The sequence below is a fragment of the Neomonachus schauinslandi genome, chromosome 2, assembly GCF_002201575.2.
Source record: "Neomonachus schauinslandi chromosome 2, ASM220157v2, whole genome shotgun sequence".
Lineage (NCBI taxonomy): Eukaryota > Metazoa > Chordata > Mammalia > Carnivora > Phocidae > Neomonachus > Neomonachus schauinslandi.
Window position 1 is genome coordinate 169,274,102 of NC_058404.1, and position 15,198 is coordinate 169,289,299.

The 15,198-nt window shown below is 36.3% G+C and overlaps 1 protein-coding gene across 18 annotated transcripts in view; it reads right to left on the bottom strand.

The window, feature by feature from the left end:
- The window catches only part of LIMCH1 (LIM and calponin homology domains 1), a 317,738-nt gene that overhangs the window by 27,121 nt on the left and 275,419 nt on the right, over positions 1 to 15,198 (bottom strand). For 17 of the 18 annotated variants that reach the window (XM_044912737.1, XM_044912732.1, XM_044912733.1 and 14 more), the window contains 3 exons: positions 6,330 to 6,420; positions 5,029 to 5,192; positions 1,367 to 1,472 (listed from right to left, as the gene is read on the bottom strand). In XM_044912737.1, the coding sequence (XP_044768672.1) occupies positions 1,367 to 1,472; positions 5,029 to 5,192; positions 6,330 to 6,420 (361 nt within the window). The remainder of the gene's footprint in view (positions 1 to 1,366; positions 1,473 to 5,028; positions 5,193 to 6,329; positions 6,421 to 15,198) is intronic. The other variant, XM_044912739.1, reaches the window with a different exon arrangement.

The following is a 15,198-nucleotide window of genomic DNA, read 5'->3' on the forward strand; positions in this document are numbered from 1 at the left end:
ACCTTCGCTCTCAGCCATCAACTAAGGCTAATGGAAGCCAACCCAGTTTCCGCCCACAGTGGTCCCAAATAGATGCCCATCCTTGAAAAAACAGGAAAGTAAAAATAAATCCCAGCCGCAATGAGCCTGTATCATCTTCTCTTTGCCTGAACTGATAAATCTGTAGAATGTACTGGAAAGAGTACATTAAAAAAAGACCAAAAAACCTCACAGTTCTTGCCTCCTAAACTCTAGCTGTTTTCATATCTGTAGAGAGAACTCACACCAATGAGGCCCAGTGGTCTATCTGTTTGGAAGAATAATCATGGCATTCTCAGGACACTCCCCCACCCCATTTCTTTCTGGTGTTTGTGGGCACCTGAGTTTCTCATAAGGATAAAGGCATTCAGGGGCGCCTGGGTGGTTCAGTCGTTAAGCGTCTGCCTTCGGCTCAGGTCATGATCCCAGGGCCCCGCGTTGGGCTCCATGCGTGGCGGGAAGCCTGCTTCTCCCTCTCCCACTCCCCCTGCTTGTGTTCCCTCTCTCGCTGTGTCTCTCTCTGCCAAATAAATAAAATCTTAAAAAAAAGGATAAAGGTATTCAAATGGAACTTTTAAAGAATAAAGGGGTGAATTCACAACCTATACATGGCCTAAGGGGTTCCTAGGGAATTTGCAGAACATGTTTAATCTATGATTGTAAATTATTTCTCAGTAATCATGCACACCCAGGAATTATTATGAGGTAATAAAATCTAATTTTCTTCTAAAAAGTCAAATTGTCAGATTAAATGAATATTTTATAAAGATGAGATAATTAACAATTAATGAAGTTGACATAATATTAGGATGATAAACTTTTTATTAAAGCTATTTTTTAGTTTGTAATTTTAAAAAACATTTTGGAACCAATAAAATTATTGTAAGGTATCACTTTTGGAGGCCCTATTGGGCGTACAGTGCCTGGCTGGCAAAATAGTTTTGGCTGCTGGGTTCCTGGCTGGGCCAAATAGAGAATGCAACCCCAGATTTCCACTCTGAAGTAATTTAATTCAGCCACCATGGACTCTTGCAAACATCATGGCTAATGGGATGTTAACATAAAGGAAGTAATCTTCCTTTAAAATAAAGAATATTTTAGTTGGTTTGTCTCCCTCTCTGATTTTGTCTTATTTTTCCCTCCTTTCCCTTAGGATTCCTCTTTTTTGTTTCTTAAATTCCACATATGAGTGAAAGAATCACTAAACTCTACCTCTGAAACTAATAATACACTATATGTTAATTAATTGAATTTGAATTAAATAGATAAAATGAAACAAAGAAAATTTTACTATAGATGAGCCCAGCAGCACATATAGAGCTAAAATAAAACACTTCTTTCTTTTTACCTTGAGAATAGAGGTTTGGCAAATGTAATTGGTTGGTTTCAGACATTTTGTCCAGAAATGGATATGTCAGGGTTGCTTCTGGTTCTGGTGATTTGGGCTTTACCACCTGGATCATGGGCAAAAGACAGAAATGTTACAAGTATTGTCCATTAAAAAATGCACAGGTGAAATAAAAATTAAAGGACTCATGACTATTACAGAAGTCAACAAACCAGATATTTAACTTTTAAATGGAAATGTTCGCCCTTTCCCCAAAACCCTTTTGTGTTTTCTACATTAATACAGAGGCCAACTTTTTCAGAGAAATCAAACTGGAGCATAAAAATATGATGATCACTCTTCTCCAAACCCAGAAGATAATATTCCATCTTTGGGACTGGACATCACTCTGTCACATTTTCTGATTGATCAATCACATATTCCCTTCCTGATACTACATAATACTGATTTTGTAATGTTAGGAAGTGAGATGTTCCACATAAGATAAAGAAAAAAGATCTTACTATGTAAGTGCTGAATATTAAGATAATATCACTTTCTAATGGACATTATTCTCGAGACACTACAGAGCCCTCCCAAAAACTTACACGAAGCACATTAAAGACAATATATTTTGCCTATTGACAAAGAAGCATTATAAATAACTATTATCAACTAGAGTCATAGCAATGATGCCATCAGGAGATTTTTGAGGCATGTTAGACCACTTGTCCTTATGGTAAATAGTTTCAAAATTATGGCATTAAAAATTCTTATGTTTGCTTTGTAGAAATAGATTTTTTCTTGTTATTGCTGTTTAGTTTTATTTTGTTTTCCCCCAATCTGAATGGCCAACCCTCCTTCTGATTTGTTGCTTCCAATCAAGTGACTGCTGAAAGACCAGATTACCAAACTGATGTCTAAAATAAGTCAGTAGATTCTGAGCAGAGATCTGAAAGAGGGGCGTGGTTGTATCAGTTCATGTCCTTTCAGCTGCTTACAGGGCTTTCTCAGATTCACTCTGGCTGGTGGCTATGTTCCCAACAGATTAATTTGATAGCCAACAGGGCAATTGAGGCTATTAGAGTGCTTGTTTTACCATAAGCTGATCTGTGATTTGGTTTTCAGGATGATTTAATGTCTATAATTTCTTTTTGGTAAAATTTTATTTTTATTTATGAATAATACATTCAACCCTAATGGAATCCTGAAGAAAATAGAGTTAATCACTTCATTCCATATTACAGAGGTCAACCGGATGTCCAAATGAACTTCAACGTTAAACATGCAGCAAAAACTAAAGCTTAGATTTACTAAAGTTGACAACCCCATACCATTTTAACCCAAATTTTAACCCCATACCATTTCCTCCTTAGTTGAGTCTGACAAAAATGTTTCAGTAATGCTCAGTTGTAAATGAATGTTAATAGCAGAAATGCTCAAAATCACCATTATGTAAAAAGATCAGCCTGTGTGCATGGGCACTTTGTTTGATAAAGGTAACACTCTCAAGTGAAGTCAGAAAACAAAAGCTGTTAAAATAGTGATCACCTCTCTCTCTTTTTCTAAGAACTAACTCCACAGTAGGGAAAAAAGAGGGGAGGGATTCATATGGTGTAAGAAAAGCATTGGGTTCTAAGACCATTATCCCATTTGCCAACCAACTAGTAGAGATTCTTAACCTGGAGTCCACAGAACAGAATTTAGGGGGTGTATATACTTGATATCATTTGATACCAAGGAAAACATGGTAATCTCCTGTATTTTATGCTTTAAAAATATTATCTTGAGCATACTGTTTACCAGATGCCAAAGGGTTCACACACACACAAAGTAAAGAACCCCTGAAAACAATTTTTTCCATAGTATGGTTGACATGACACTGGTGGTCCAAAGATGGACCACACAGATGAGCTACGCAGATGAATGCTCTTTAGTTATTGTGTTTGCTTTGTTTCATTTTTAAAAAAAAATACTTTCTAGCAATGATAGTTTTCCTTTCAGTTTAGATCTAAGTGGGGGGACAAGTCCATTTGGAAGAATAATAAATAAACAATGGCTATGAGTGTAATGGGGATAAGGCAAAATTCTGCAAAGGTGGGAAATCCTGCCTGCCCCCAATGTCTTCCGACATTTCAGTTCCTCCTTTTAGACGTCTAGATGGTTCTTTAATCCTTTATGTATAAAAATGGGGAATAACTGGAGACTGAAATCCCCCAAAGGCATTTTCGAGGCTCTACCAAGGACATAGCACTGTCAGCTCCTTAAGGTCAGGGGCTGGGTATTCACTGTTGAACATCCAACGTCTGCTACAGGGCCTGGCTTCTAGTAGGCGCACAGTCAATACACGCTGAGTAAACGGCGGAGGAACTGGAATGAGACTTGGCCAATTTTTCACTCTAAAGTGATATCCCAATCTAGGGTTAATTTTTAAATTTGGGATATCACCACATACAGTATGCCAGTGTGCAAGTCCATGGTTCTCTATCTTGGTGGCCTACTGGAATCACCTGGGCAGCACTGAGAAATACAGATGCGCTGCCCCCAGCGATTCTGATTTATTTTTTATGGAACATGCTTGGTATTTTTAAACTCTAAAGGGTAGCCAAGGTTGAGAGGAACTGGCATAAATGATGAAGACTTTTAGACTGGGCCTGAAAACAAACCAAATTAATATGAATGAGATGAGACTCCAAGCAAGGAAGAAATTTAATAAAAACAAGACATTAAAACTCATTATATCAGAATAATAATTTTCTAGTTTCCTTGTTATGCAAGTCCAGAGGCATCAGAAGTACCACTGTTATAAAACAGGTAAATATTGGAAAGAGAATATTTCGTATGCTGCAAATAAGCAACCTCACACACAGGAAACTAACATCTAACTGCAAAGCTTTAGAACTTATATTCCATTTTTCTTTTAAATGTATGTAATTCTTCATAATTCAAAGTTATTTAAAATAAAATTTAAAAGATATATATCAGTGGTTACTAATAGAGGTAAGTTTCAGTGACTTTTTCTCTCTATTGCTCTATTTCTATTCTTTTAAATTTATATATTATTTTTTACATGTTTACATATAGTACTTGATAGATTTGTTACATTTGTATGCACGTTACTATAAATACAAGTTAAAAAAAAATGTATAGCTCCAGACTGAATGTTTGTGGCCTCCCAAAATTCATGTTGAAATCCTAACCCTCAAGGTGGTGGTATTAGGAAGTGGTGCCTTTGGTAGGTGATTTGTGCCCTTATAAAAGAGATTCAAGAGACCTCCCTCACCCCACCCACCAAGTGAGGACATTGCAAGACAGTGATCCGTGAGCCAGGAAGTGGATTCTCACCAGACACCTTGGTCTCGGACTTCCAGCCTCCAGAGCTGTGAGAAATAAATTTCTGGTGTTTACAAGCCACCCAGTCTATGGTGGTCTGCCCGAGCATCCGACATGACCTACCTAGTGCATACATCTTTCTATATGCATTTACATTGTTTTACAATGGACATGTAGTATATTTGTATTTAGAAAAAAAATACAGATTGAAGATAGGAATCGATTCGGATAAAAAAATAAATCTTCATTATGAACAAGCGCCACTTATCTCCATTCACGTTATAGGTGAGCTGCAATACGAAGCCGCACTGATTTTGGATTGAACTGCTTTAGTCCACCACGTACATTACCTTTTGTGACAGCACCAACTCCACCTTTCCACTCATCTCATTTTCCAGTTTCTTCTGGTCTTTTTCTTCTGGCATATCGTTCTTCAGTTGGGGGCTGGAGGAAAACTCCACAAAGGGCACAGTCGGGCTGGATCGAGTCACAGTTGTTGTAAAATGCTGAGGTTCTGAAAATGGAGTTATGTTCAGAAACAAAAAAGAAGAAGAGAACCATATAAAGGACCATTTATCCTGCGATGCCACGAAGTCCATTGAGTGAATATCCTGCCCAGGGCCATAAGGAGTTGGATTGCAGGGTGATGAGAGGTATTAAAGAGCCTAAGATGCCAGAATTGTCTAGGCTCTTCCAAGACATAAAAAAGAAAAAAAAATCACACAATGCAAAATACATCAAAGGACCCCACTATGGAGAATTTAAGTTCTTAGAAAGAGTCACTGTTTCCCCATGAATAACACTACATGAGACAAAATGTTGACACAAAATATAATGGTAGGTGGGTTGGGTGGGAGAACATTTAAAGATAGTTTCTATCCAAATGACTGAGTGGCAGCCTGAGTCTGTCTTTCATATTTCAATGCTCCTTTGAAACAGTACATTTTCATAATTAGAATGTGTTAAGGATTGTGTGGTACACATAAGACAGTGAAAATAAAGTGTTCTCTGATATATAAGAAAGAATTAGGTATAGTCTGGAGTGAGGGGGCATATCAAGATGTGGAGGTGCAATCTAGTTTGAAAAAGCACATGCTAAAATTTTTAGTAATGCCATTTATTTTAAAATAATTTGGCATTTAGAAGAGGGTAGGAGGTTTGCCAAAAGAAGAAATGTGTTAAAAGTATTGAGAAACATTACTTTAGGGAACAGTGGGTCTCTATTCATACTCACTGTCCATATTGCTGGCATTACTTTATTATTTTAAAACTATTCACCAGCTTTTTCATTTTAGTGTCTATGTTATGATATATTTTGATTTATATCTTATCTAATGATGTTCTGTGTGTTAAAATAGGACCCTCAGTTTTTAGCATCATTTATTTGGGGAAATATAACTTTTATGATGATGGAGATATACTTTCAAAAAAACAAAAAAATACCACAGTAGCAAAAAAGAATGGGCTCCTGTTTCTACAGCAAGATAAATCGTACGGTGAGGATTTCCCCAGGAAGCCTCTAGGTGGCAGCACAATCACACCAGTTACAGAGCCTTGCTTAGCTACTTTTTTATGGCTCAGTGGGAGAAATTCTTGACTGTTTTCATTGTAGCTTAACTCTACCTTAAAACTAGTTTGTCAGGGAACAAACCTGATGAAGCAACTTCCGTATTCCCTTTCTGTGTTTTTTCGCCATCATTCTCATCCTCTTGACTGTTCGGTTCGGTTTCCTCAGTGGTTGCCTGAAAAGAAAAAGATTTTTTTTCCCTTTGAATAAATTATCTCTTTGAAAGTTCTAAAAGGTAAAAGGTTTCTTTCTTTATTTCCTTCCTTCCCTCCTTTCTTTCCTCTTCCTTTCTTTGTCCTTCCTTCCTTCCCTCCTTCCTTCCTTTTCCTTCCTTCCTTCCTTTCCCTTTCTTTTTCTTTTCCTTTCTTCCTTCCTCTCTTTCCTTTCCTTTCTTTTTTTTTTTTCTTTCTTCCTGAATAGTTATTTTTAGGCCAATGAGGTAAGGTGCCTATATGAATTCATACTTTTTCCATTTCCTAAGTAGCCTTAGGGTGAAAAGCTGGATTGGCTGGAAGGAGACAGTCCATGAAGGAGAAGAGGGGCGATATGAGGTCACATGCACCCACCACCTCCCAACCTCCTCTGACTGCCTCAGACGCACACTCCACTTTTCCCTTCCCATCACCACTGAATTTTCAAAATCATAGTCACTACCTACTTGCTCCCAAATGCCTTTAAAGTTGGCTTAGAGTCATATCACCAGCGAAAAAAAAATTTTTTTAAGGTTATAATTAACCTTTCAGTAGCTTCTCTTCAGCACAGATGCCTCTGACTCCTAGCACTATGGATTTCATTCTTGATGTTCGCTTTCTCTCTGGGCTCTCAAGAACTCTCTCTTACCTGATTTCTCATTCTCTCTCTCCAACCATTTTCCATCACCTGTCCTGAATCACCCACAAATGTATCAGTTATTCTCATGCATTCACCATTATGTTCTCTACCCATTTATGAATTGTACTTTCATCTCTAGCCCGAGTGTCCATCAGAGCTTCAGTCTGACACATTGGTGTCATGGTAAATGACTCACACTCAACATGCTAAAAGTTACCTTCAAATAAGCCCCTTCTCCAAATCTCACCATTTCTGTTTATGACATTAGTTCTCCCCAGTACACAAATTAAACTCTGAAGTGTTTCCTGACTCATATCTCATGATTGCCCATCATTTGCCAAGTCCTGCCAAGGTTCTAACATAATAGTTTTCATATCCATCTCTTCCTTTCTGTTTCTATAAGTTAGGGCCTGAGTTGATCCATGTTCTTCCACTAAGGGGTCTCTCTGATTTGGATCTTGCTGTTTAATCCACTTGGCACACTACCATGATATTCATCTCTTTCAATAGTACTTCAGTTAATCACTTTTATGCCTGTGTTCCTCTCTTTCAGAAGTACTTCAACTTACCTGTTTTATACTTCCTAAAATTTATAACATTAAAAAAATTTGGAACAACCTAAATGTCCAACAATTGGAGAATGGTTGAATGAATTTTGGTATGTCCATAGAAGGAAATGATTAAACAATAAATTAAACAATAAATGATATGTGAAAATACTTATTATTTAATGTTAAGTCAGAAAATGTAAACTGTATATCCAGGATGATGCCTATACATGTTAAACTTTGAATATGCTATATTTATACACAAATACACCCGATAATACATATATAAAAATGTCTATAAAATACAGGAAATATACTAAAATATTAAGTGATTATTCTTAATGTGCTTAAATTTTGGATGACTTTTTCTTCTTTATAAATATATTTTCTGTATTCCAAAATGTTCCCCGATGACTATTGCTTCTGATTCAGAAAACAAAATCAATCTAATTTTACATTATCTTTTAGATGGGAGCCAACTGATTCCAGAGTAATTCCAAAATTCTTCCACTAATATTATAGTAGTAGCTTGATAAAAGTAATGGGAAGGATGATTAAATACTGGCTAGAATATACCTCAACAACCAAAGAGAACAAATTAATGACTATTATGTTTTTTAGTAATAGTGTCTTATTATAAAGAGCTAAAGTTGAATTTTTAAAATATGTATGAAATACTTAATACATCTTAAAAGGTTTTAAGATAAATATTAAAATTGGTTTCAGCAAAGGCATAATTAAATACTTTATAAAATATCCCCAAGGGTTCTCAAAAAGCTATGAATTTACTGGTGTCTTATAAGTATATATATTTTACTCATAAATCAAAATTTGTCTTTCAACTAACCCAAAAGCCCTTTATAGTTAATGTATTGGTGGAAATTGTTATTGAATTCTATAAAAACAAAGAAACTTTATGAGAAAATGTAAGAATTGTTCAACATATGCAAGTCAAAAAATGTGATACACCATATTAATAAATGAAGGATAAAAATCATATGCTCATCTCAACAGATGCAGAAAAAGCATTTGACAAAATTTAACCTTTTTTCATGATAAAAGCTCTCAACAAATTAGGTATAGAAAAATGTAACTAAACATAATAAAGGTCATATTTGACATGCTCATAACTAACATTATATTTACTGGTGGAAAGCTCAAAGCCTTTCCTCCAGGATCAGGAACAAGACAGGGTGCCCACTCTCTCCACTTATATTCAACATAGTACTGGAAGTCCTAGCCAGAGCAATTAGGCAAGAAAAAGAAATAAAAGGCATCCAAATAGGAAAGGACAAAGAAAAATTATTTGTTTGCAGAGGACATGCTCTTATATATAGAAAATGCTAAAGGTTCCACCAAAAAACTGTTAAAACTAATAAATGAATTCAGTAAAGTTGCAGGTTACGAAATCAATATACAACTATCCAAAAAAGAAGAAAACCATCCCATTTACAATAACATTGTAGAAATAACTTTAACCAAGGTGAGATATCTGTACACTAAAAACTATAACATTGAAGAAGGAATTGAAGAAGATACAAGTAAGTAGAAAGATAGCTTGTGTTCATGGATTGGAAGAATTAATATTGTTAAAATGTCCATAGTACCCAAAGCAATTTACAGATTCAATGTAATCCCTATCGAAATTCCAATGGCATTATTCACAGAAATTTTAAAAAAACCCTAAAATTCATATGGAACTACAGAAGACCCCAAATAGCTAAAGCAATCTTGAGCAAGAAGAGCAAAGCTGGAGGCACCACACTTCTTGATTTCAAATTATATTAGGAAGCTACAGTAATCAAAACAGTATGGTACTGTCATAAAAACAGGCACCTAGATCAATGGAATAGAATAGAGAGCCCAGAAATCAACCCACACTTTTATAGTCAACTAATTTTTGACAAGGGCACCAAGAACACATAAAATGGGTAAAGGATTTCTTCAATAAATGATGTTGGGAAAACTGGATCTCTACATATGAAAGAATGAAATTTGATATTTATCATACACCATACACAAAAATCAATGTCTAAATGGGATGAAGACTTAGAACTGCAAAACTCCTAGAAGAAAGCAGCAGAAAACCTCCTTGGCATTGGTCTCGGCAATGATTTTTTGGATTTGACACCAAAAGCAGAGGCAACAAAAGCAAAAATAAACAACAGACTAAAAAGTTTCTTCACAGCAGAGGAAACAGTTAACAGAATGAAAGGGTAATCTATAGAGTGGGAGAAATATTTACAAATCATATATCCAATAAGGAATTCACTCCAAAATACATAAGGCACTCTTACACACTCTTACAACCCTACAGCAAAAAAAATATAAAAAAAAAAAAGCAAATAAACCAATTAAAAATAGTTAAACAGGTATTTGAAAATATGCTCAACATCACTAATTATCAGGGAAATCAAAACCACAATGAGATATCACCTCACATCTGTTAGGGATGGCTATTACTAAAAAGTCAAAGGTAACAAGTGTTGTCAAGGATGTGGAGAAAAGTGAATTCTTGTATACTGATGGTGGGAATGTAAGTTGGTACAGCCATTGTGGAAAATGGTGTGGAGGATCCTCAAAAAAATTAAAAATAAGAAAAACTTTAAAATAGAACTATCATATGATCTAGCAATTTCACTTGTAGGTATATATCTAAAGAAAACGAAATCAGTATCGTAAAGAGCTACCTGCACTCCCATGTTCATTGCAGCATTATTCACAACAGCCAAGATATGGAAACAACTTAAATAAAGGTTGATGGATGAATGGATAAAGAAAATGTGATATTTAAATATTACATTATATGTATAATGAAATACATAAAAATGTGATGATATATAAATATTAATATTATATACACATATATCATTGGTGTATGTATAATGTGTATCTGTATACAAATAAATATCTATCTCTTATCTATCTAAACATATGAACACACAAAGACACAGACACAATGGAATATTACTGAGCCATAAGAAAGAAGGAAATCCTGCCATTTGCAACATGGATGAACCTGGAGAACATTATGCTAAGTGAAATAAGCCGGACATAGAAAGACAAATATTGCATGATCTCAGTTATATGTGGAATCTAAAAAAATAAAATTTAAAAAGCTGAACTTGTAGTAACAGAGAGTAGAGTGGCAGTTACCACAGGCTGGGGTATGAGGGGGAAAGGGGAAGGGAAAAAAAGGAGAGTGGTTGTTGCTAGGGTCTGGTGGGGAGGGGATCGTGGGGAGTTATTGTTTAATGGGTAGTTTTGGTTTTGCAAGATGAAAAGAGTTCTGGAGATGGATGGTGGTGATGGTTGCAGTTATGAATGTGCTTAATACCACTCAAGTGTACACATAAAAATGCTTAAGATAGTAAATTTTCTGTTACATGTATTTTACCACAATAACAAAATTGGAAAAATAAACACTGTAAAAAATAAATAAAAATTGCTTGCAAATTATCTAAGATTTAAAAAAGCAGAAAGAAACTTCAGGCAACAAGGCTTCCAAGCTTCTAAGAGATTTTACAATAGCATCTAGTAGCAAAAATGTGTTTTTTCTTTCGGAGGATGGCGTGATTTTGAACTCCTCATAATTAGATGGGCATTTTCTAGTGATAGATTACCATGTATCAACTCTGGAAGAACATAATATTAAATTAAAATATACTTTTAAAACCCTAGGCTGGAAACAAGCATCATATTTATATTATTTGATTTCATCAAATAATATAACTTTAAATATATTTTTAACTTTAAATATATTAACTTTATATAATTAACTTTAAATATATTAACAAGCCTGAGTTGAATCCCTTTAAAGAGACTTTAATGAGTGGAAATAGTTAAATAAACCAAAGTCTCTTTTATTATATATGTTATATGTACATGTTGTGTGTGTGTGTTTACATTATTACATGAATGACTGACATAATAGCAGCATTTGAAGATCAATCAGCCTAGCATTACAAAAGAATAATTTAGATTTTATAATTCAACATACTCCCCCACCACACACATAGAAGTATTAGTATGTGATAGTATTTTTGTTTTATGATGTCCATATATAAAATACTATCAGAAATACTGATTTTTTTAGGTTGTTCCCCCAATTGATTAGATTACAGAAAACTATCTGAGGTTGGAAAACAAATTTGCAGATTTAAATATTGATGAATAATGCTTTTGAGAACACTGGATTTCCAATTACTAGAAACAAAATAAATAACTACAGAAACTGGGCGAAATCTTCCCCACTTCAAAAATGAACAAAGAAATGGGCATAATTTCTTAAATCTTGGATGCCATCAATTCTAAGTTGTATTATTTTAGGTATTACTAAGAAAGAAAACACACTGTTAAATATGATACACTGTTGACTGTAAGATACATACTGGTTTAGGTAAATTCAAATGTGGAAAGTGTGCCACTTGAAATGAAGGGACTAATTCATGAAGTCCTTTAGACATAATTTATAATGCAAAGGAGACAAAATCCTCAAGCACTACTCACTAAGGATTATTTTACGAACACATCACATTCCAGTAAGATTTTACTTATGCATGACTAATGGAGCATTTCCATTTCCAAGAATTCACAGAATTCTGAGTGCCTTTCTATATGGCTTACCACTCAAACACTGAGCTACCCGATGACCCTATTTATTTTCCCTTAAAATGATGCTTTAAAGGGTAGTGACTGTAGCCACCTTTGATACTTCCTGCATTTACCATGACTCAGCACTGTTGGGGCACCTGACATGGATTATCTCACTTGATGCTTACAGCAAGCTTATAAGGTATGTATCAAGATGATTCTCTCTATACAGGTGAGGAAACTGAGGCCCAGGAAGCTACGTGGCTTCCTGCTAGCTTCCTGGGGTCACTGCTAGTAGGCAGGGAAGGTGGGAACCATACCCAGTGCTGGTAACCTCAGCACTCCCGTCATCTGGGTTTGGACTCCCACCCACCTCTACATCGTCTCCAGGTATTTAAAGGTTTTGATTGTTAAGACGCAATATAAGAACCTGAGAGTCCCCAAGTTTATTTTTATTTATTTATTTTTTAAAGATTTTATTTATTTGACAGAGAGAGACACAGCGAGAGAGCGAACACAAGCAGGGGGAGTGGGAGAGGGAGAAGCAGGCTTCCCGCTGAGCAGGGAGCCCGATGCGGGGCAGACGCTTAACAACTGAGCTGAAGGCAGACGCTTAACAACTGAGCCACCCAGGTGCCCCCCCAAGTTTATTGCTGAAATGGTTCAAACTGCCTTTTCCATTCCCTTTCTTTGTTATCCATTCTACTCCTCATCCATTTGTTCTACAAAAGATGAGAACTCTCTGGAGTCTCTCAGAACAGGAGGCAATCTAGCGAAGTCTCCACTTCTGAGGGCAGCTTGAGACCAGACTGCCCCCATTCACCACCCCCATCTTGGGGCTTTCCACCCAGCCCAGGTTCTGAGGGGCCTGGGATGCATGCAGCACAGTAGCTGGCATAGAGCAGATATGTAATCGATGCTAGGTAAGCAAAGATTCTATGCATTGTTTATGGAATTTATACTCTCAAGCTTACTTTAAATACATACTAGTCACCCAAATCAGACTATTAGCTAGCAAAATATTCAGGGTAAATTAAGAGAAAAAGCAAGCTTTGAACCAATCTGAATAACATGAGCCCATTTAAAAAATATTTTATATGCACTGAGAAAAAAGAGAAGGATACACGTTTAAAAAAAAAAATCTTAGTATCAATTTCTGAGTGGCTGGAAGCAGTATGTACTTTATATTTTCTTTGTACTTTTCTGTGTTCTGCAATATGTATAGAGTACAGCTGACTCTTGAGCAAAGGTGGGGTTAGGGGCGCTAACCCCTCTGCACAGTCAAAAATTCAAGTGTAACTTTTGACTCCTCAAAACTTAACTACTAATAGTCTATTGATGACCAGAAACCTCACCGATAACATGATCAGTCAATTAACAGATATCTTGTGTCTTATATGTATTCTATACATATTCTTAAAATAAAGTAAGAGAACTAGAGAAAAGAAAATGTTACTAAGAAAATCATAAGGAAAATACATACAGTACTGTATATATTGAAAAAAGTCCACGTATAAGTGGACCCATGCGGTTCAAACCGTAAGAGTCAACTGTGTATGTAATCAAGGGAAATCCCCAAGGACAGTTTAATTAACTTGTGTCTGGCACTTGCATTTGAAGGTTTGTTATTTTTGTACTCACATCACGACTTCAAAGGAAATGAGTTCAAAATTGGCAGTTTTAACCTGATGGACTCAGAAATTTGCCTAAAACAAACCCGCCTTGCTGGAAAATGCACTTTCTGACCCATACTTTCCTTTGGTTTCAGCTAAACAGGGAGATGCCTTCCCTTCTCCGATGGGTAACACTGTCTGAAGAATGACAACAAGTAAATAAGCACAGATCCCTGGGCCTGAGTAAATGAAAGCACAGGCAGGTTACAGGGGCCCAAGCCAGGAGTTGGCTTCTCCTTGACTGAGAACACGATCCAAACTGGCTCAGGTACCAGACTTAGCCGTGAGGCCACAGAGGGGAGGTGGCAGGTTCCTGGCCTGAGAGAAACCTGGTCTAGCCACAAAATCTACCTAGCATCTGGCTGCTCATTCTAACAAGGATCTCATTGGTGGCTGGTCCAAGAGCAACACTGGAAAAGCAATTGGAAATACAAAGCAGGAGAGCGGGAACCGTCCTGAGACCCAGAGCTTGGGTGGTCCTGTTTCCAGGACGGAAGAATGATGAGAAGTTGGGCTGATCATTTAACTTCCATGGGTTGGAAGATGTGATACCCAACGTCCTTTCCTGAGCTTCTACTCTGTGACTGAGTGATTTCCTGGCTTCGGTCTCGAATAACTTCTCTGGACAGAAGCCTGGAAAATCGGTCTATTTATGTCTTGGCACCATGACTCAGGTGTCACATATGCCATGCATGTGTTTCTCCTTTCACTTTTATACCTCGGAGTATCTATTTTCACTGGGTGAAAGAGGATCTACATGGAGAATCAGACTCTCTATTCCGTAGACTTTTTCTTTTTGCCTAAACTTTTCGAACCCACAATGTGAGGCTCTGGTCCAGGTAAGATGGGCTAGATTGGATTTTTTTTTACTGTCTCTGATGTATCATCTGTAAATGCTTCTTTACCTAAATATCTTTAATGACTTATAATTTAACACTCTTACAATTACTTCTAGATGGAGAAAAACAGTTTCTCAAGAAATGCCTGTTGACATTTGACATCTGAAAGGAATTTGCAGTTGGTCTCAGTTGTAAGGAAAATAGCACCTACTCAAATGCCTTCCCCCGGCTCTCACTGCAAAATGAAATGTTTCAAGAAAGATCTGATTGTCTGTTTTCCTGGATCAGACAACATTCGTAAAGTACTGAATTTTCAAGAGGAAGGCCTAGAGCTAATATTATCAAGGTTGAAAAACCAGACCTACCTTGTCACTTAGTTTGAGAAAAGCAGATGAAATAGTTTAGAAACCTACTAGAGAAGTCTGGCCCTTGGTCAAGGGGGGAGAATTGTCACAGATCTGGTAGGAAG